Source organism: Columba livia, chromosome 28 (genome assembly GCF_036013475.1).
Source record: "Columba livia isolate bColLiv1 breed racing homer chromosome 28, bColLiv1.pat.W.v2, whole genome shotgun sequence".
NCBI classification, from domain to species: domain Eukaryota; kingdom Metazoa; phylum Chordata; class Aves; order Columbiformes; family Columbidae; genus Columba; species Columba livia.
In genome coordinates, this window is record NC_088629.1 from 2,178,340 (window position 1) to 2,198,212 (window position 19,873).

At 56.5% G+C, this 19,873-nt stretch overlaps 3 protein-coding genes and 1 long non-coding RNA gene across 5 annotated transcripts; 1 reads left to right on the plus strand and 3 right to left on the minus strand.

Moving 5' to 3' along the window:
• Nucleotides 1-1,096: 1,096 nt before the first annotated feature.
• On the minus strand, nt 1,097-2,767 carry BGLAP (bone gamma-carboxyglutamate protein). 2 transcript variants are annotated; one of them, XM_065043270.1, is made up of 4 exons: nt 2,017-2,767; nt 1,712-1,756; nt 1,551-1,617; nt 1,097-1,364 (listed from the first exon to the last, which is right to left on the minus strand). In XM_065043270.1, exons 1-4 carry the CDS (start codon nt 2,531-2,533, stop codon nt 1,232-1,234), a joined length of 762 nt encoding a protein of 253 aa, XP_064899342.1. In that variant the 5' UTR covers nt 2,534-2,767; the 3' UTR covers nt 1,097-1,231. The 2 variants fall into 2 exon arrangements, with proteins under 2 accessions (XP_064899342.1, XP_064899341.1); XM_065043269.1 differs by having other exon boundaries at nt 1,097-1,361; nt 2,017-2,685.
• Nucleotides 2,768-3,650: 883 nt separating this feature from the next.
• PMF1 (polyamine modulated factor 1) lies at nt 3,651-8,374 on the minus strand. The gene is given in 6 exon segments (XM_005514620.3): nt 3,651-3,963; nt 5,350-5,545; nt 5,841-5,941; nt 7,009-7,041; nt 7,043-7,115; nt 8,160-8,374. Coding segments are annotated over 6 exon segments (594 nt in total). The 5' UTR covers nt 8,297-8,374; the 3' UTR covers nt 3,651-3,909.
• On the plus strand, nt 5,481-5,903 carry LOC135576610 (uncharacterized). Its single transcript, XR_010468429.1, has 2 exons — nt 5,481-5,607; nt 5,763-5,903. It is a non-coding gene; the product is annotated as an uncharacterized LOC135576610 (long non-coding RNA).
• A 355-nt stretch (nt 8,375-8,729) lies between the features above and the next one.
• On the minus strand, nt 8,730-19,843 carry SLC25A44 (solute carrier family 25 member 44). The gene is made up of 5 exons (XM_065043267.1): nt 19,759-19,843; nt 17,355-17,465; nt 15,326-16,061; nt 12,721-12,848; nt 8,730-11,538 (listed from the first exon to the last, which is right to left on the minus strand). Exons 3-5 carry the CDS (start codon nt 15,945-15,947, stop codon nt 11,347-11,349), a joined length of 942 nt encoding a protein of 313 aa, XP_064899339.1. The 5' UTR covers nt 15,948-16,061; nt 17,355-17,465; nt 19,759-19,843; the 3' UTR covers nt 8,730-11,346.
• Nucleotides 19,844-19,873: the final 30 nt, after the last annotated feature.

Sequence of the window (19,873 nt, forward strand, 5' to 3'; positions counted from 1 at the left end):
CATGAACCCACTGGGGGTGCACTCGACCCCCTCATCCTGATCATTGGTAAAGAGGTTAAACAGAACCGGTCATTCCTGAGCCCTGGGGACACCACTGGTGGCACTTGTGTTGAGGACAGAGCTGGCAGCACTTGAAATTGGGCTGCGAGGGTCCCTGGGACCAGGGAAGCTGGGGATGGTATTTTATAAGGGGAAAAAGTCTTCCATCCATTCCCACCCAAGCTCCTTTATTTTTAGTGGGACGTGTCAAGCACCGATATAATTTACTTTCCAGTTCCTTGTTGGCCGCTGGCCGCGGGGAGGTGGGAGAGGGAGGTTGTGGAAAGGCTTTTGGTCCCTGGTGGGAGAACGAACCAAAGGGACCCGTCACTGTTCCCTCCAGAGCGGCTGGAAACGTCCAGGAGGGCTGAGCCGAGGTGCTGCTCAGCGTTACCAGCCCCGTTCATTAACTCGCTGGCCCGTTAATCAACTTCTGCCGCCGTTGCCGCCCCCTCGCTGTGGGTCTGACCCGAGCCCCTCACCCTGGACTTGAACTGAGGGGAAATAGTGTAGGGGAGAGGGAGCTGGGGGTCCTGGGGACAGCAGGGTGACCACGAGCCAGCACTGGGCGCTTGTGGCGCTGGGGTCCGGGGCAGAGCTGAGGGGTTTGGCTGGTGAAATCGGGGCTCGTTGTGTGCGGGGGTGATGGCCCCATCGTGCCGGGACCCCAGGGACTGTGGCCAGGGCCGTACAGGAGGTGACGTTGGGTCAGGGGGGAGGTGTCACCATGTGTGGGACCCAACAGTGACGATGCAGATGGGTGGGAAAGCCAGAGCCCAGCGGTACCCACCACAAGGTGCTGGGCTGGCACTTCGCACGGCCCCGCGGCCCCAATCTCCCCCCGCTTTCCCTGGGTCGCAGCCCCGCAGTCACCCCCTTAAACTCAACCGGACTGATGGTGATGGGAGCCCTGGGCTCAGCGGTGCTGGGACCGGCTCTGCGGTGACACCGCTCTGTCCCAGAGCCTTTGGGTGGCAAGAGATGGACCCCTTGGCCTCATGGGGGTGACACGGGGACAGTCGCAACCCCGTCCCACACCGGCGGCAGCGGCTGGCTCCACCATTTGTGCATTTATTTCTTTCCATCATTAACAGAAAGGGGGTAACAGGAGGGATGCTGGGGGGGTGTTGGCGCTCTGGGCTCAGCCCCAGCACCTGCAGGGCCACAGCGTGGCGGGGGGGACACAGGGGGGTCAGACGGGGCCGTAGAAGCGCCGATACGCCTCCTGGAAGCCGATGTGGTCGGCCAGCTCGTCGCAGTCGGGGTTGAGCTCGCAAACCTCGCGCTTGGCCTCCAGCGGGTCCCGCACGGCCCCGTACACGCTGCTGGGGACACAGGGGGACGTCAGGGGGTCCCCAGCCCTGGGGGTGGGCTGGAGGCTCCTGGTGAAAGGCTCAGATTGAGACCCCTCCTGAAAACGGGGTTTGATCACGTGCACTGGATGGGGTACGTGTGTCACCCCCAGTGTCACCGGGGGGTCCCGGTCCCCAGCGCACGGGGCTGAGCGCTACCTGCCATAGACGTAATTCCTCTTGGGTCTCCGCACCACAGCGGCGCTGGCGCGTCTGGAGATGAAGGCTGAGGGGGCAGAGCAGGGGGTCGGGGGGCAGAGCAGGGGGTCAGGGAGGGCTGGACCCCCATCCCGGGGCCCGATCCCCCCGCACACACTCACCTTCCGAGCTGGGCGAGTCGGCGGCGCTGACGGAGCCGTCAGGAGCTGTGGGGGGGACCCGGAGCAGTGGGGGCAGCTGGTGGGCTCGGGGGGAACCCCACACAGTCTGTACCCTCATCCCACTCCTCCTTTTGGGGTGGGGGGCGCTCATCCCACCCAGACCCCCACCCCTTCCCCCCCTCAAGCTGGCAAAACGAGCCGTGATCCCCATCACCTCCTCCAGCCCCCGCTGGCTCAGCACATCCCTCTCCAAGCCCCTTTGTCCCCCCAGGGCACGGTCCCCGTGTCACCCCCCCATCCCGTACCTCTGCGGCAGAGCCCGAGGGTGAGCAGGGCCAGGAGGGTCAGCAGGACCAGGGGCTTCATGTTGCCGCCACCAGCGCCGTGTTCAGCGCAGCCCCCAGGTCCCCCAGCGCCTTTATAGGGCTCCCCGGCCACCGGTGAGGAGGGGCCGGTGGCCACGCCAGGGCTATTTCCAGCACATCCGCCGGGGCCGGGAGCCACCAGCACAGGCAGCAATTGTGGTTTGGGGTGAACTCGGTTCCCCCGCAACCGCCCAGAGTCCGTGGGGAGGGAAATGCAGCCCCGGGCCAGCGGAGGTTTTTCCAGTGGGTCCAGTCCATGAGTGGGGTGGGATTTGGGGCACTGGTGGGACTGCTCACTGTGCTCCCCATGTGCTGTGTGGTCTGTCCCAGTGCGTACTGGTGGCTCCCAGCAGGGTGGCTGCCACACTGGGACAGTTTCCTGCCAAAACCCGGGGGGTTTATTTTCCACACGAGGCCAACGGGGACTTGTGGGTGACACTGGAAGCTGTGCTGCCATCAGAGACCTGGACAGGCTGGAGAGCTGGGCGGGAGAAATGTGATGAAATAGAACAAGGGCAAGTGTAGAGTCTTGAATGTGGGCAGAACAAGCCCAGGTTCCAGTGTAAGTTGGGAATGAGCTGTTGGAGCAGTGAAAAGGGAGCTGGGGGTCCTGGGGACAGCAGGGGGACCATGAGCCAGCACTGGGCCCTTGTGGCCAGGAAGCCAATGGGACCTGGGGTGGGTTAGAAGAGGGTGGTCAGTAGGTCAGAGAGGTTCTCCTGCCCCTCTGCTCTGCCCTTGAAAAAGGGGTTGAGTTCAAATACTATCAGGATATACTTGGGGAACATATATATATACATAATGTAATATATACAGCCATAGCACCCTGAGAACGCCCCATCTGGTCTGATCTGGGAAGCTAAGCAGGGTCGGGCCTGGTCAGTGCTTGGATGGGAGACCGTACAGATACACAGCCATAGCACCCTGAGAACACCTGATCTGGGAAGCTAAGCAGGGTCAGGCCTGGTCAGTGCTTGGATGGGAGACCAGCTGGGAACAGCAGGTGCTGTGGGCTGAGCCAGCACTGGGAACCTTGAGATTCTGTGATAATGTGATTTTTCGGCCAATTTTGGCCTCTGTGTGTGTCCTCTCCCTGGCACCATCACCACCCCCCGCGCCCTCTGGCCCCACGCAGCTCCCTCGTGTCACGTCCCACGGCCACACACTGGGGCTGGGACCCCTGGGCAGCGCCTGGTTGTGGAAACACACCTATGGAACAACGTCCAGCACCTTTTCAACCCCCCAACGTGGGGTTTTGCAAGAAGAAAAGGCATCATTTGGGCATGGAGCAGGGGTGGCGCGGAGCAGCTGGGACGGGGACTCTCTTGTTCCTCCATCCTCACCCCCTCATTCGCCCCCGTTGCACCCCAGGATCTGAGCAGCGGGAGCTCCCGGGGCCGCATTCCTCTTTGGGATCCTGACCGCTCACCAGCCATCTAGATCCTCTAAGCCCAGCCCTGTCTTGGAAAGCGGAACCGGAGGCTTTGGGGCTGAGATGCTGAAGCCAGCGCCTTTGTCAAACCAACCCTAAAGTACAGGGTGCGGGGGCCAAGCGGCGGCAGCGGGAGCCAGGACCGGGGAACAACAGCTCCAATTTATTTAGATTATAATGCAGCAAGGGGAAGGCTTGTTTACGACACAGCAGAACTATGTCTAAGGCAGTCATGGCAGGTTCTGGCTGTAACAGGAAACAGAGGCTCGACCGCGGTGGAAATCGCAGCTTCGGGATGGCACGAAGGGGACAGGAGGTGACCAGAGAAGCGCCGAATTCCTGGCGCTTTGAACGCGTTGCGCACGGTCCCGCTGCCCAACGGACGTCGGCGATAAATCCCGTCACTGGGGCTCTGTGAACGTCCTGATGAGCTCTCGTTGCTCTTTGCTAATTGCCTGGAAGGAAAAACAACGGCTGCTCAGTTCAGAGAAGTGTCTGGGTGTGCACAGCACCGATCCAGCACCATCTTCCCGTGACCCATAGGTGATTATCTCATCAAGGTTGAACTTGTTTGCGGCCTTAATTGCGCGTCCTCTCTGCTCTCAGTTACAAGGGATGCAGAATTTATTGTAAAACAGCTGACGCCAGGAATAACAAAAACCTGTAGGATGTGCTAAACAAGCTGCTGGGGCCTTGGTATGAGCCTGAATTTAAACCAGACCAAGCGTTGGCCTTTTCTGTTGAGAAAAGGAGTAGAAACCTGCTGGATCACTGGATCGATGCAGTAGAAAATATATAAAACAGACACCAATCTGCTTTTCTCTGTAGGACACAAAAGCTGATATAAAACAGCAAAGAGACACAACCGACTCGTCTCACCCCCAGAAACATCCCGCCCAGCGCAGAGGGCAAAAACACCCCAAACTATAATAACACCCAGGCCTGTTTGAGCGGTATTGCTCCTGCTGAGGCCTTTGATAAGTATAATATATATGAAATAAAGCACAGCTGTTTGCACACCAAGCCACAGAACAGTGTTCTGTTCGGGACGATGCTGCAAAGACAACGAGGTTTGATTTCTTTATTTCATAGAAACCCAGAGTGTCAGGGGTTGGAGGGCCTGGAAAGCTCATGCAGTGCAATCCCCCCGGAGCAGGAACACCCAGATGAGGTGACACAGGAAGGTGTCCAGGCGGGTTGGAATGTCTGCACAGAAGGAGACTCCACAACCCCCTGGGCAGCCTGGGCCAGGCTCTGCCACCCTCACCCCAACAAGTTGCTTCTCATCTTCCAGCGGAACCTCCTGTGTTGCAGTTTGCACCCATTGCCCTTGTCCTGTCCCTGGTTGTCACCAGAAGAGCCTGGCTCCATCCTCCTGACACTGCCCCTTTCCATCTTCATCCCCAGCAATGAGTCCCCCCTCAGGCTCCTCTTGTCCAGCTCCAGAGCCCCAGCTCCCTCAGCCTTTCCTCACACGGGAGATGCTCCACTCTCCTCCAGCATCTTGGTGGCTGCGCTGGACTCTCTCCAGCAGTTCCCTGTCCTGCTGGAACTGAGGGGCCACAGCTGGACACAATATTCCAGGTGTGGTCTCCCCAGGGCAGAGCAGAGGGGCAGGAGAACCTCTCTGGACCCAGCTGGTCTCCCATCCAAGCACTGACCAGAGCCCGACCCTGCTTAGCTTCCCAGATCAGACGAGATGGGCCATTCTCAGGGTGCTATGGCTGTATATATTACATATATGTTCCCCACGTGTATCCTGATATTATCTGAACTCAACCCTTTATTCAAGGGCAGAGCAGAGGGGCAGGAGAACCTCTCTGCACCCACTCATTTTTTACCTGCCAGGCGTGCTTGCGAGCCTGGATCAGCCGCTGCAGCTCCGCGATTCTCTCCCTCCCCGCCAGCACGGATTCCGCCACTCTGCCGTTCTCCTCCTCCTTCTGCCTCAGGACCTTGCGCAGGTAGGAGCGGTGTTTCAGCAGGTACGGCACCACGGCGCTGCGAACGTCGTCCTCGGGGATCCCGCTGGGCCGCCTGCGAACAACCGGGATGTGAAGCAACCGGAGAACGAGTCTCACCCAGCAATGAGTCTCATGGTAACTGGAAGCTGAGCGGCCACTGTAACGTAGTGAGCTCAGTGCTCTGGGTATTTGGGTGCCCCATTGCACTGCCCCCCCGATCCCGGACGTGAAGGGACGGGATCCCAATCCCTCAGTAGAGACAGGATGGAATAACCGCAGCCGGTCTTCAGGCCGAACAAAAGGCAACGTGTACAACCAAATCACGGGACTGACCGCCTGTGAGGGACGATGTTACTCGCACCACGTACCACGCAGGCTCGTCCCGGTTCTCTGTCTCCTGCACAATCTTATCCAGTGAATTCAGGAGCTGCTCCAGGTTCCCTTCCTCCTTTACCTCCTGAATCTCCTCCTGGGAAGGAAGGAAAGGGGAGAGGAAGGGGAAGGGGAGGGAAAGGGAGGGGAAGGGGGGAGGAAGGAGAAGGGGGGAGGAAGGGGAAGGAAGGGGAAGGAAGGGGAAGGAAGGGGAAGGAAGGGGGGAGGAAGGAGAAGGAAGGGGGGGAAGGGAAGAGGGGTAAGGGGGGAAGGAAGGGGAAGGAAGGGGGAAGGAAGGGGAAGGAAGGGGGGAGGAAGGAGAGGAAGGGGGGAGGAAGGAGAAGGAAGTGGGAGGAAGGAGAAGGAAGGGGGGAGGAAGGGGGGTAAGGGGGGAGGAAGGGGAAGGGGGGAGGAAGGGGAAAGGGGGGAGGAGGGGAAAGGGGGGAGGAAGGGGAAGGAAGGAGAAGGAAGGGGGAGGAAGGAGAAGGGGGGAGGAAGGGGGAGAAGGGGAAGGAAGGGGGGGAGGAAGGGGGGTAAGGGGGGAGGAAGGGGAAGGAAGGGGAAGGAAGGGAGGAGGAAGGAGAGGAAGGGGGGAGGAAGGAGAAGGAAGTGGGAGGAAGGAGAAGGAAGGGGGGAGGAAGGGGGGTAAGGGGGGAGGAAGGGGAAGGGGGGAGGAAGGGGAAAGGGGGGAGGAGGGGGAAAGGGGGAGGAAGGGGAAGAAGGAGAAGGAAGTGGGGAGGAAGGGGAAGGAAGCGGGGGAGGAAGGAGAAGGAAGGGGGAGGAAGGAGAAGGGGGGAGGAAGGAGAGGAAGGGGGGAGGAAGAGAAGGGGAAGGGGAAAGGAAGGAAAAGACACCACGAGGGTTTCAGCAAACAGAGCTGACACAGACATTGTTCTGCTTTTCCCGGGGTGATCCAGAGAACCAAACCTCACATTCTGCCATTCTGTGGGTCCTCCAAATCAGGACATTCTATGATTCTATGCCTTGATGAGCTTAAGGGTCTTCTCTGCAATTCTACAGCTCGCTCTTGGAAAGACAAAGATGTCTGGGAGAATCTCTGGGGAGCACTGTGAACTTCTGGTTTTGCCATTCAAGAATGCATCTGGTGCCGTTCATTTGAAGGCGTTCAGACCCCGAGCACCAGCACACACACCCCGGGCTCACCTTGATGTACGCCTGCAGCTGGGATACGAACTGATTCGTAAATGCTCCTCGTCATCAGGGGCTGCAGCTTGTAGAAGCAGTGGTAGCAGTCTGCAAACCTCTGGTAACTGGGTGGGGAAAAATGTAATGAAATAGAACCAGGGCAAGTGTAGAGTCTTGAATGTGGGCAGAACAAGCCCAGGTTCCAGTGTAAGTTGGGAATGAGCTGTTGGAGCAGTGAAAAGGGAGCTGGGGGTCCTGGGGACAGCAGGGGACCATGAGCCAGCACTGGGCCCTTGTGGCCAGGAGCCAATGGGACCTGGGGTGGGTTAGAAGGGGGTGGTCAGTAGGTCAGAGAGGTTCTCCTGCCCCTCTGCTCTGCCCTTGAATAAAGGGTTTAGTTCAGACACTATCAGGATACACTTGAGAAACATATGTACATATATATATACATATATATAAAAATATATGCAGCCATAGCACCCTGAGAATACCCATTGCATCTGATCTGGGAAGCTAAGCAGGGTCGGGCCCGGTCAGTACTTGGATGGGAGACCAGCTGGGTCCAGAGAGGTTCTGCTGCCCCTCTGCTCTGCCCTGGGGAGACCACACCTGGAATCTTGTGTCCAGCTGTGGCCCCTCAGCTCCAGCAGGACAGGGAACTGCTGGAGAGAGTCCAGCGCAGCCACCAAGATGCTGGAGGGAGTGGAGCATCTCCCGTGTGAGGAAAGGCTGAGGGAGCTGGGGCTCTGGAGCTGGACAAGAGGAGCCTGAGGGGGGACTCATTGCTGGGGATCAAGATGGAAAGGGGCAGTGTCAGGAGGATGGAGCCAGGCTCTTCTGGTGACAACCAGGGACAGGACAAGGGGCAATGGGTGCAAAGTGCAACACAGGAGGTTCCGCTGGAAGATGAGAAGCAACTTGTTGGGGTGAGGGTGGCAGAGCCTGGCCCAGGCTGCCCAGGGGGTTGTGGAGTCTCCTTCTGTGCAGACATTCCAACCCGCCTGGACACCTTCCTGTGTCACCTCAGCTGGGTGTTCCTGCTCCGGGGGGATTGCACTGGGTGAGCTTTCCAGGGCCCTCCAACCCTCACATCCTGTGAACCGGAGGGGTCGCGGCCTCCTCACGGCCGGTCCCCGGCTCTCCCCGTCGGGACTCCACCCCCAGCTCACCTCCCGGCTGCCACGAGTTTCTCCAGGAACGTGTCCACCACGGTGGTGAAGAGCTGGGCACGGCCCGATGTCCCCGGTGCGGGGGAACCGGAGGAGCCGCCCTGTCCTTCCTCAGCGCCGCTCCGCGCCTCCGCCATGGCCCAACATCCGCGCCGCCGCCGCCCATTGGCTGCCGCCTCCGCGGGGCTACGCTGCCATTGGTGGTTGCGCGATATGCCCGCCCCCTTGCTGGCTGCGCATGCGGAGTGGGGCGTGGCGAGGACACCTTTAGGGACGCCGCGGGGGCGTGGTTTGGGCCGCGGGGGGCGTGGTTTGGGCAGCAGGGGGCGTGGTTTGGGCAGCAGGGGGCGTGGCTCCTGTGCACCACAGCTCAGCCCAGGGACAGGGCAGAGCTGCTTAATCTCTTTATAAAAATATAATTAAACTAAAATATAATTAAGGAAAAGCTAAATTGGGGCTGAAATGCCGTGTCCCAGCAGGGCCAGCGAACCAGACCCTCGAGCAGAGTGATAAACAGAAGCCATCCCCCTCTTAGAACCCCCAGGGAGCCCCCACCAGTCCGCTCAGACAAACGTTCTCGATCATTTAATGAAACCAAACGATCAAGCCCGAAGAATCCAAAAGGAGAAGAATAACCCAAGTTCGGCACAGAAAGAGAGGAAAAAACAACAGGTCTCATGCATTTTCCCCTCGTCAAGGTCCTGCTCATAAGAGCTAAACCAGAACTACCACGGTTTGTAACGGAGGGTCCGGGCTCACAACTCATCTGCGGCTCCAGGTGCGTTCGCCTGTTGTTTTCGGGCTGTTTCGGCTCGGCGCACAGTCACTCTCATTGTTTTACAGGCGGTCTCCGCTGCTCAGGTCAATCCTTGTGCTGCTCAGAATCATGAGGAGCGAGAAAGCTTCATTGTGTGCTGTGGAACCACCAGGTGAGCGCACTCCCCAACACTAACGTGCTTTTAAATTCCGTTGGCGAATCGCAGGTCTCTGAAGTTTATTAGTTGTCGAGAATTTTGCCGGGTAAGAGGAATATCCAGTTCACATTCGCGCTGTCTGCACACCCTGCTGGTAACGAGCGGACGCCGATTAGCACCGTTTCATTTCATATAGGTATTGCTACCGTACGCTCGGGATCCCTCCTTGCGATCTTGCGATGCTGCTGGTCCGGTTTTTAGAGCAGAATCCACTCCTAGAGCTGATTGGCGTCGTCTTTGGAACGAGAAAACCGCGACAGCAGAGCCGCTTGCGCTACGTGCTGCGCTAACAGCTCCGTCGGCGGCGCTGGCACGCGTCGCCCCGTTTGACGCCGCGGAAAACAACGGTGGGATTAAAAGGTCTTTGCTGACTCATTTGTGCTGTATCTTCTAACCAAGCTCTGCCCTCCAACACAAAAGTCTTTGTCTTCAGCGGCATCTGTGGTTGTTCCACCTCCAGTAGAAACTGCGGCACATCCAGTCCCTGCGAGGACTGAAACGCAGATGTGGGGACAAAGTAAGGCCCAGGCTTGATTAAGTCCAGTCCCGGGCCTAGTGAGTCCAGTCCCGGCCTTGATTAAGTCCAGTCCCGGGCTTAGTGAGTCCAGTCCCGGCCTTGATTAAGTCCAGTCCCGGGCTTAGTGAGTCCAGTCCCGGGCCTAGTGAGTCCAGTCCCGGGCCTAGTGAGTCCAGTCCCGGGCCTAGTGAGTCCCAGGCTTAGTAAGTCCCAGGCTTAGTAAGTCCCAGGCTTAGTAAGTCCCAGGCTTAGTAAGTCCCAGGCTTAGTAAGTCCCAGGCTTAGTAAGTCCCAGGCTTAGTAAGACCCAGGCTTAGTAAGACCCAGGCTTAGTAAGACCCAGGCTTAGTAAGACCCAGGCTTAGTAAGACCCAGGCTTAGTAAGACCCAGGCTTAGTAAGACCCAGGCTTAGTAAGACCCAGGCTTAGTAAGACCCAGGCTTAGTAAGACCCAGGTGAAGAGCCAGCGAGGAGCCAGGTAGCACTACAACCACTGCGACAGCAGCGAGAGGAACCGAGGGGGTGATACATCCCTCACCCTCCAGACACACCACGAATGGGCTGGAACCACCGGGGCAAATCTCAACTACCGAGCCCAAACGAGCCCTTCACTCCTCCTCCCCAGAGCAGCCTCTTGCTCCATCATCTGCTACAAAACACAGACCACACCGTAAGATTTTGATCCAGCAAGAGCGTGCAAAGAATCATCCCAAACAGGACGAGCAGGATTGAAACATCAAGTACTAGTCAACCATCACTTCTTATTCAATATGAACACGCCAATCAGGTCTGAACTGGATCAAAAGCCAGGACAAGCTCTTCTCTTCCCCACCTCGCACCCGGGTGTAGCTCAGCTCACATTCGGTTTTCCCTCAGCAATCTGACGTTTCCAAACTCCACGCTTAGTTTGTGCTTAAACTAAATCAAGGTGGGAAGTGGCAGCAGCCACCCTGAACATGCAGCATTGACACATCGAACGAGGCCACAGAACAACCGCTCAGTCCCCCAGAAATCAGAATAAGCCTCCCTAAAATAATAATAATAATAATATTAAATAACACCAAATTAAAAACGTAGGTTAGGTGTCAAAATTACCAGCAGCTAATAACAAACAGCCAACTCAACTCCTAACTGGCCTACCGGTCAGTTTGCTGTTTGAGGGATGAGAGATGGGAAACGTTTTCGGAGAACATACAAAAAAGGTACGTACAGATCTATTCGAAACACAGTAAATAGAGTCTGAAGTGGTTCTGGGTTACGCTCGCCTCACATCTTCTAGAAATAAACGTGGGCGAGTGGAGAAATTTACTGTACGTTACATCTGCACCCACCAGAGGGCTCTGCTGCCGTCTCCCCTCCTCAAAAGTTTGGCAACTATTAAAATCATTTAAAGAATAAACCGGCTTTTTGCTTCGGCCAGTGAGTCTTTCATTTATAAAAGGGACTTAGGAACTTGCTGGGATGCATTCACACAACTGGCCGCTCTCCGATGGACCGTTACAGGCAAACAACGGTGCCCAGGGTCACATTTGGATGGTTTGAAGCAGAAACAGCAGCAGAGGTTTGTTTTAATTACTGAAATGTGAATTGCGGTTGCTCCTGCTTCTGCCAGACACAAGGGAGATGGCAGCAGCCCGTCCTCCCCGGCTTCCAACCGTCACGGTCGAGATGCAGAAGGTTCTTGGAAGGTTTCTCCTCTACCAGTGTCTCGAATCCACCAGCTCCGGGCGGAGACTCAGCTTCTTCAGAGTTTCATACCCCACCACGATGACGATGGTGGAAGGAGTGGCCGAGATGATCCGGGCAGAGAGGCCTTTGGTCAGGCCCCAGGGACCTTCCTCCGCCATGAGCTGTTTGAAGGTGAGGATGATGGAGCTCTTGCCTTCCACCTGAATCACAGAATGACAATGTCAGGGGTTGGAGGGACCTGGAAAGCCCATCCAGTGCAATCCCCCCGGAGCAGGAACACCCAGATGAGGTTACACAGGAAGGTGTCCAGGCGGGTTGGAATGTCTGCACAGAAGGAGACTCCACAACCCCCTGGGCAGCCTGGGCCAGGCTCTGCCACCCTCACCCCAACAAGTTGCTTCTCACCTTCCAGCGGAACCTCCTGTGTTGCAGTTTGCACCCATTGCCCCTTGTCCTGTCCCTGGTTGTCACCAGAAGAGCCTGGCTCCATCCTCCTGACACTGCCCCTTTCCATCTTGATCCCCAGCAATGAGTCCCCCCTCAGGCTCCTCTTGTCCAGCTCCAGAGCCCCAGCACCCTCAGCCTTTCCTCACACGGGAGATGCTCCACTCCCTCCAGCATCTTGGTGGCTGCGCTGGACTCTCTCCAGCAGTTCCCTGTCCTGCTGGAGCTGAGGGGCCACAGCTGGACACAAGATTCCAGGTGTGGTCTCCCCAGGGCAGAGCAGAGGGGCAGGAGAACCTCTCTGACCTACTGACCACCCCCTTCTAACCCACCCCAGGTCCCATTGGCTTCCTGGCCACAAGGGCCCAGTGCTGGCTCATGGTCACCCTGCTGTCCCCAGCTCCCTTTCCCCTACACTGCCACACTGAAACACCAGCACAAACACTCAGAGCTGCCAGACCTCACACTGAGCTGCTCTGGGGTTCTACTCTAAACAAAAGCTCTAGAAGCTACAGATCAGCCTACAATCACCTTGGTCAAGTCTCCAGAACTCCCTGGTGGGGACGGCAAAAGCAAGAAGCCCTAAAGCGGGTTGTTAGACTTTGCTCCTCCTTCTAACCATCTGCCCCCATCTAGAAGGAGCTGAATCAACAGGACAGCTCAAGTCTGACTAAAACTGACAGCGCTGGAAACACCTTTTCTGATGGTCGCCACATCTGCCGAGGAACCTCATTTGAGCAGTCGAGGCGACGGCAGCGTTGCTACCCGAGCTTATTAACACCAAGCGCAAATTAAGCAGCGCGGTATTTGGAGAGAACAACCTACGAGCAGAGAGAGAACAGGAGCCGTTTACCTGGAGCCGCAGAGATCAAAGAGCTGCGAGCGAGCCGCGCCCCCGCGTCGCGCTGCCGGACGTGCCGAGCCGGCTGAGCCCTTACCTGCACCCGCGCCCTGATGACGTCCATGGGGTTGGTGAGCGTGGACGCCGTGGCAGCCGCGAGCGGCCCCGATATGGCTTGCAGGAGGAGATGGGGACAGTCCTTGGGAGTCAAACCAGAAAGCTGCTCTGGGAATGGGAGAGAGAGAGAGAAAGTGAAGTTTCAGAGAAGCGGTTGCAGCTCCTGAACTCCTGCAGCTGCTTTAGGGTGATGCGCAGTGGGTGGAATCGCAGGTGTACGAGGTGACAACTCCATTCGCAGCGCATGGGCCAGCCCACAAACGCCACAGCGGCTCCGCCGCGCGGCCTCCGATCAGCTCAGGCCCAGATAAACGGGGCAGAATGAGTCCCGTTTAAAAGCTGTGTCTGTGGGAAACCTATAGACAAGAGCATGAGAAGCTGTCTCGGAGGTTGGCGCAGAACCAGAGCGCCGTCACCACCACCCGGCACGCTGTCCAAGAGGCGCCCATGCGGCATCCCGCTGCGGGACGCTCACCCCAGGCACCTCCTCACTCGGGAATCCCGTTTGCCGGGTGGTAGGAGCACCCTCCTATGCTTTTATTCATTCAAGTTGTAGAGAAGACAGTTCAAAAGTCGCCCCGTTCGACGGCCGCTTTTTCAGCCCAATTAAAACGCTGGATTTTGGTATTAAAAAGTCTTGATGGAGAGCGAAGGGAGCGCTCTCAAATAGCTCAGACTGGACCAACACCAGCAGGATGGACCCGTAACCAGCGCTCGCCACTGGTACCAGAACGTGCCCGCTCTGGAAAGCAAACTAGACATTGGAGACAACCGTATTTTTACAAGCAGGTCATTGCCAAGATAAACTCGGAGCCCAGCACAGTGAGATCCGAGCCTCTCGTTATCATTACTGTCAGAGAGATTGCTATTCAGTAAAGATTAGCCTAAAAACCACATGCAAAGCTGCATGACAGACATCTAAAGGATTATTGGGGAGGGGCAATAAACCTTAGCTGGCCAGTATCTCAGGATTTGGGAACTCCCTGAGGATTACCAGCACTGAGCTGGGCAGAACGTACTGTTAAGTGTAGCTTTAGATCACAAGGCTTAGTGCCAGTTTTAAAACTCTGGAGACTAAAGCATGATCTTAAACACAAAACCACGGAAGATGTGGCCTCTATCTCTGCCTGTTGTTTGGTTTTGCTGTGACATTTGCAGCCTAGAAGGCTTTTTGCCATATACGAGACTCCTGAGTCCATGGGAACTGAAAATGAATTAACTTAGTGGCTTCAACACCACCTGATGCCAGACAACAGCCTTCCCCACTTATATTAGTTGGGATTAGAGGAGGAGAAAGTAGTTGCATCAAGTCCCTCTTGCCTAGAGCCACCTAGTTTTAGGTCCTCTTGCACTCTTGTTCTTTAACTCTGCATTTAAAACAACGCTGCTGTGTTACATCCCCACCCCACACCTGCTCTTTGTTTCAAGCCACGTTCTGCTCCCACCTCAAATCAAAGAGAGAAAGCAAATCACAGTATCACAGTATGTTTGGGATTGGAAGGGACCTCAAAAGCTCATCCAGTGCAATCCCCCCATGGAGCAGGAACACCCAGATGAGGTTACACAGGAAGGTGTCCAGGCGGGTTGGAATGTCTGCACAGAAGGAGACTCCACAACCCCCTGGGCAGCCTGGGCCAGGCTCTGCCACCCTCACCCCAACAAGTTGCTTCTCATCTTTCAGTGGAACCTCTTGTGTTCCAGCTTGATCCCATTACCCCTTGTCCTATCATTGTTTGCCACCGAGAAGAGCCTGGCTCCATCCTCATGGCACTCACCCTTTATATATTTATAAACATTAATGAGGTCCCCCCTTAGTCTCCTCCAAACTAAAGAGCCCCAGCTCCCTCAGCCTTTCTTCATAAGGGAGATGCTCCACTTCCTCCAGCATCTTTGTTGCCCTACGCTGGACCCTCTCCAGCAGTTCCCTGTCCTGCTGGAACTGAGGGGCCACAGCTGGACACAAGATTCCAGGTGTGGTCTCCCCAGGGCAGAGCAGAGGGGCAGGAGAACCTCTCTGACCTACTGACCACCCCCTTCTAACCCACCCCAGGTCCCATTGGCTTCCTGGCCACAAGGGCCCAGTGCTGGCTCATGGTCCCCCTGCTGTCCCCAGGACCCCCAGCTCCCTTTCCCCTACACTGCTCTCTAATATGTAATTTCCCAACCTATACTGGAACCTGGGGTTGTTCCTGCCCAGATTCAGGACTCTACACTTGCCCTTGTTAAATTTCATCAGGTTATTCCCCGCCCAACTCTCCAGCCTGTCCAGGTCTCTGATGGCAGCACAGCCTTCTGGCGTGTCACCACTGCTCCCAGCTTGGTGTCACCAGCAAACTTGCTGATAGTCACTCTATTCCCTCGTCCAAATCGTTAATGAATATATTGAATAATATTGGCCCCAGCACTGACCCCTGAGGCACTGCACTAGATACTGGCCTCCAACTGGACTCCGCACCATTGACTACCACTCTCTGGCTTCTCTCCTTAAGCCAGTTTGCAACCCACGCTGGTTCCAGTTTCAGAGTTGATCTGAGGGGCTTCTGAGTCTCCTGGGATACGGTATTTCCAAAGTCTCCTTCACTTACCAGCATAGAAGTGGTAGAAGGGCCACCAGACCGCGCTGTTGGGAATATAGGTGAGCAGCGAGGCCACGTAGCCCCTGTAGAAGCCTCTAAAGCCATCGGCTTTGAAAATCTGTACAATGATGTCCTTGGTTTGGCCAAAGACCAACATCCGCTTGCCGTCTTGGTTCTGCACCTTAAACCTGCCCATGCTTTCCCCCTTCCTCTGCATCATGAGGTGCTGGGAGATGACGTCGATGGGCACGGTGATGCTCTGGGCTACCAGGGAGGCTGAGCCACCTGCCACCAGAGACTTCACAGCATTGTTGTTGTTGTAGCGCGACACGTACTTGCGAGTGAGCTCGTACGTCGTCACATAGCACTGTCCGGAGATGAGGGTGAAAGTGTTGACCAAAAAGCCCCGGTACAACCCAGTCGCCCCTTCTGTCCGCAGGATTTTCACGAAGGCATCAAAAGTCCCGTTGTACAGGCTCTTGCCCTTCTGAACTTGCAACCGCGTCCGGATGAGCGTGAAAGGGTAAACGCTCACCCGGATCATCATAGTCATGCAAATCCCAAACACGTAGAATTTCCGTTTGTCCAGGTGCTCCCACTCAATGATGGGGATGTTGCGTTTGTCCTCCATGGCTCCTTGGAGCAGGGTGGGAGCAACGGTGTGCCCCAAATCTACCTCAAAAGTATGGAGCAGGTCCAGGCTCAGCCCTCCTGTCTTCACTGATCAGTCGGACGGTGCTGGTGGCTGAAACAAGAGACAGTCAGTAGATGATCATAGAATTGCTTTGGTTGGAAAAGCCCCTCAAGATCATGGAGTCCAACCATAACGTAGCTCTAGCACTGCCCCATGTCCTGAGAACCTCATGTCCGTCTGTCCAGCCCTCCAGGGATGGTGACTCCAGCACTGCCCTGGGCAGCCTGTTCCAATGCCCCACAGCCCTTTGGGGAAGAAATTGTTCCTAAATCCACCCTCACCCTCCCCTGGCGCAACTTGAGGCCGTTTCCTCTGCTCCTGGCGCTTGTTCCTGGGGAGCAGAGCCCGACCCCCCTGGCTCCAAGCTCCTTTCAGGCAGTTCAGAGATCAGAAGGTCTCCCCCTCAGCTCCTGTTCTCCAGCTGAACCCCCAGGTCCCTCAGTCTCCATCACACTTGTGCTCCAGCCCCTCACCAGCTCCGCTCCCTTCTCTCCACTCGCTCCAGCATCTCAAGGTCTCTCTTGGCCTGAAAAGCCCAAAACTGCCCCCAGGATTTGAGGTTTTTCCTCCCCATTCCCAGCACAGGGACGGTCACTGCCCTGTTCCTGCTGGCCACACCAGTGCTGGTACCAGCCAGGATGCTGGTGGCCTCTTGGCACACACTGGCTCATATTCAGCACTCCCAGGCCCTTTTCCACCAGGCAGATTTCCACCCTCCCTTCCCCAAGCTTGTAGCATCGCGTGGGGCTGTTGTGAGCCAAGTGCGCTTGGTTTTGTTGAACCTTGTACAACTGGTGATGAAGCACCTGAGCCAGCGAGCAGCCCACACCACCCAACTCCGCTGATCTTCCTCAAGTACGCAGAGCGCCCTTGCAGAAACAGTTGGCAGTGTTAAATATGGAAAGGGGCAGTGTCAGGAGGATGGAGCCAGGCTCTTCTGGGTGACAACCAGGGACAGGACAAGGGGCAATGGGTGCAAACTGCAACACAGGAGGTTCCGCTGGAAGATGAGAAGCAACTTGTTGGGGTGAGGGTGGCAGAGCCTGGCCCAGGCTGCCCAGGGGGTTGTGGAGTCTCCTTCTGTGCAGACATTCCAACCCGCCTGGACACCTTCCTGTGTAACCTCATCTGGGTGTTCCTGCTCCGGGGGGATTGCACTGGATGGGCTTTCCAGGGCCCTCCAACCCCTGACACTCCGGGATCCTGTGGCCCCAGGCAGCAGGGCCACATCGCGTGGCCGATGGCAGCGCCGTCCGACGTCACTGGAGCTGTTTGTTAAGCTCTAACAGCAGCTCTCACTAAAGCAAAGCTCGCCCGACTTCCCAAAGCAGTTTCAAGCGTTACCTTTTAACGGCTGCACCGGAACACGGATCATCAACCCAAGCAGCTTCTCCCCATTCATTCCGGGTCTGCGATGCTCCCAGGTGGCAGGATGTCACTTGGCAGTTCCAGGCTCTGTACAGAGAAAGAAGTGACAAATCTCTGATTATTCACCTCTGGCACAGGGAAGAAATTATGATTATGGAATGATGGGGGGTGACGTGTGCTGTTAACAGCCCGTTTTCTTGCCTATCTGCCAACAAAATACATGCTTGATGTATTTCACGTGGCCACAGCTCCTGCGCATGGACAAGGAATTAAAAACACCCCAGAGCATCAGGATCCAATGGGGACATGGGGGAAAACCCTATTTACCTGTACAAAGAAAACTACATTGTCACAGTCAATTAACTTGACAGATAATGCATAATAAATACTACGGTTTGTCTAAACAACAGTTGTATGGCTTTAATTATAATTACAGTATTACCGCTTCACTAATACAGGCATAATTAGGGTGAAGCTTCCTAGACAGGAATTATGCACGCAACACCTATAAAGACATTATTTTGTTCTTGTTAGGAGTCTTACTAGCTTAATATTTTATTAATAAAGAATAAAGTCTAACCAATGCAATTTCCTGGTGAAGTCTGAGGGTTTAGTCCATAATCCAAATTAATCCGCCACCCAAAAACTGAACGGTGCATAACAGGGATCCCCAGGTGGGAGGTGGAGTTGCTAAGAAAACCCTCATGGCTGCGATAACAAAAATCAATAACAATTTTTAAAAGGGTCGTTTTGTACCCCAAGAGTTGGCATCGCAGAACTACACCCCGATACATCTATACGGATGGTGACGTCTCGCCATGAACTGAAAAGCACTCATTGAATTCCTACCTAGAAATCAAAGCAGAGGATCAGCCAGCACGCTGCAGCTGTTTCTGCTCCCCCGTTCATTTGTGGTACGACCTACAGGACGCGGCTTCAGTCTAAACCCAGCCCGCGGCTTAGTTAGGAACCCCGCTCCAACGTATTTTAACGCAGCCCCATTAATCCGTTCTCCTGTTTTTTGCTGCAGCTGTATCGAAATGTGATCCTTTGGCAAATAAAGGCAGGCCCTTTGTGTCCCCTGGCCTGGGATGTGTCCTGCTCAGCATATTAATGGCTGGGAACCAGCAGCAAGCGCGGGGCCTTTCCAAGAGGAGATCCTGGTAGGTAGGAAGGCAAAAGATCAACCAAATCCACTACAAGCCTCTCAAATCTGAAGAGTTTTGGCTGGGTTAAACCTGGTCTAAGACACACCAAGATGCTGGAGGGAGTGGAGCATCTCCCGTGTGAGGAAAGGCTGAGGGAGCTGGGGCTCTGGAGCTGGACAAGAGGAGCCTGAGGGGGGACTCATTGCTGGGGATCAAGATGGAAAGGGGCAGTGTCAGGAGGATGGAGCCAGGCTCTTCTGGTGACAACCAGGGACAGGACAAGGGGCAATGGGTGCAAAGTGCAACACAGGAGGTTCCGCTGGAAGATGAGAAGCAACTTGTTGGGGTGAGGGTGGCAGAGCCTGGCCCAGGCTGCCCAGGGGGTTGTGGAGTCTCCTTCTGTGCAGACATTCCAACCCGCCTGGACACCTTCCTGTGTAACCTCATCTGGGTGTTCCTGCTCCGGGGGGATTGCACTGGATGGGCTTTCCAGGGCCCTCCAACCCCTCACATTCTGGGGTTCTGTGTGAAGCTCACAGCTCTGTTTTCAAAGTCTTCCCTGTTATGCTCCGTAATTTGCCCGAGGATGGAAGTGGCTACAAAACCAGCCTGGCTGAAGATGTGAACCAGGACGCAGACACACTAAGGTCAGCACCTCCCAGCCTTGCACGGCCTCCCCACCTCCTGCCTTCCAGGTAAAGCCATCACCGCTCCAGTTCGGCCACCCAAAAAAATCCCACGTGCTCTGAGTGGTCTTGAGCGTGGAGAAGAGGAGCCTGAGGGGGGACTCATTGCTGGGGATCAAGATGGAAAGGGGCAGTGTCAGGAGGATGGAGCCAGGCTCTTCTGGTGACAACCAGGGACAGGACAAGGGGCAGTGGGTGCAAACTGCAACCCGGGAGCCGCTCAAGGTCGCGGGGCGGTGCAGACAAGGACCTTTCCCCAGGCCCCGCGGTTCGCAGTCCCAGCCGCGTCCCCCCCGCTCGCCCCCACGCAGCTTCGCTTCTCCAGCCCGGGAGGCGCAGGAACCTCCATCCCGGGGCTCCCCGGTTGTACAGCACCCGCCGGGCGCGTCCCGCACCCACCCGGCCCCTCCAGGCTGTCCCGTGCTGCCCGTCACCCCACAGACACCCCCCCGCCAGCCGCCCCCCGCCGAACCCGCCCCGCCGCCCCTCGCCCGTCCAGGCCGCCTCCCCCCGCCCCAGGCCCGGCCTCCGCCGCCCCCTCCCCACCTCATGCCGGCGGGCGGGAGGCCCCCGGCCCGCCCCGGCCCGCCCGGTCCCGCCGCCCATGTCCGTTCCCCCGTTGCGGCGGCCGCCGGCCGGAAGTGAACGGCTGGAGCGCGCA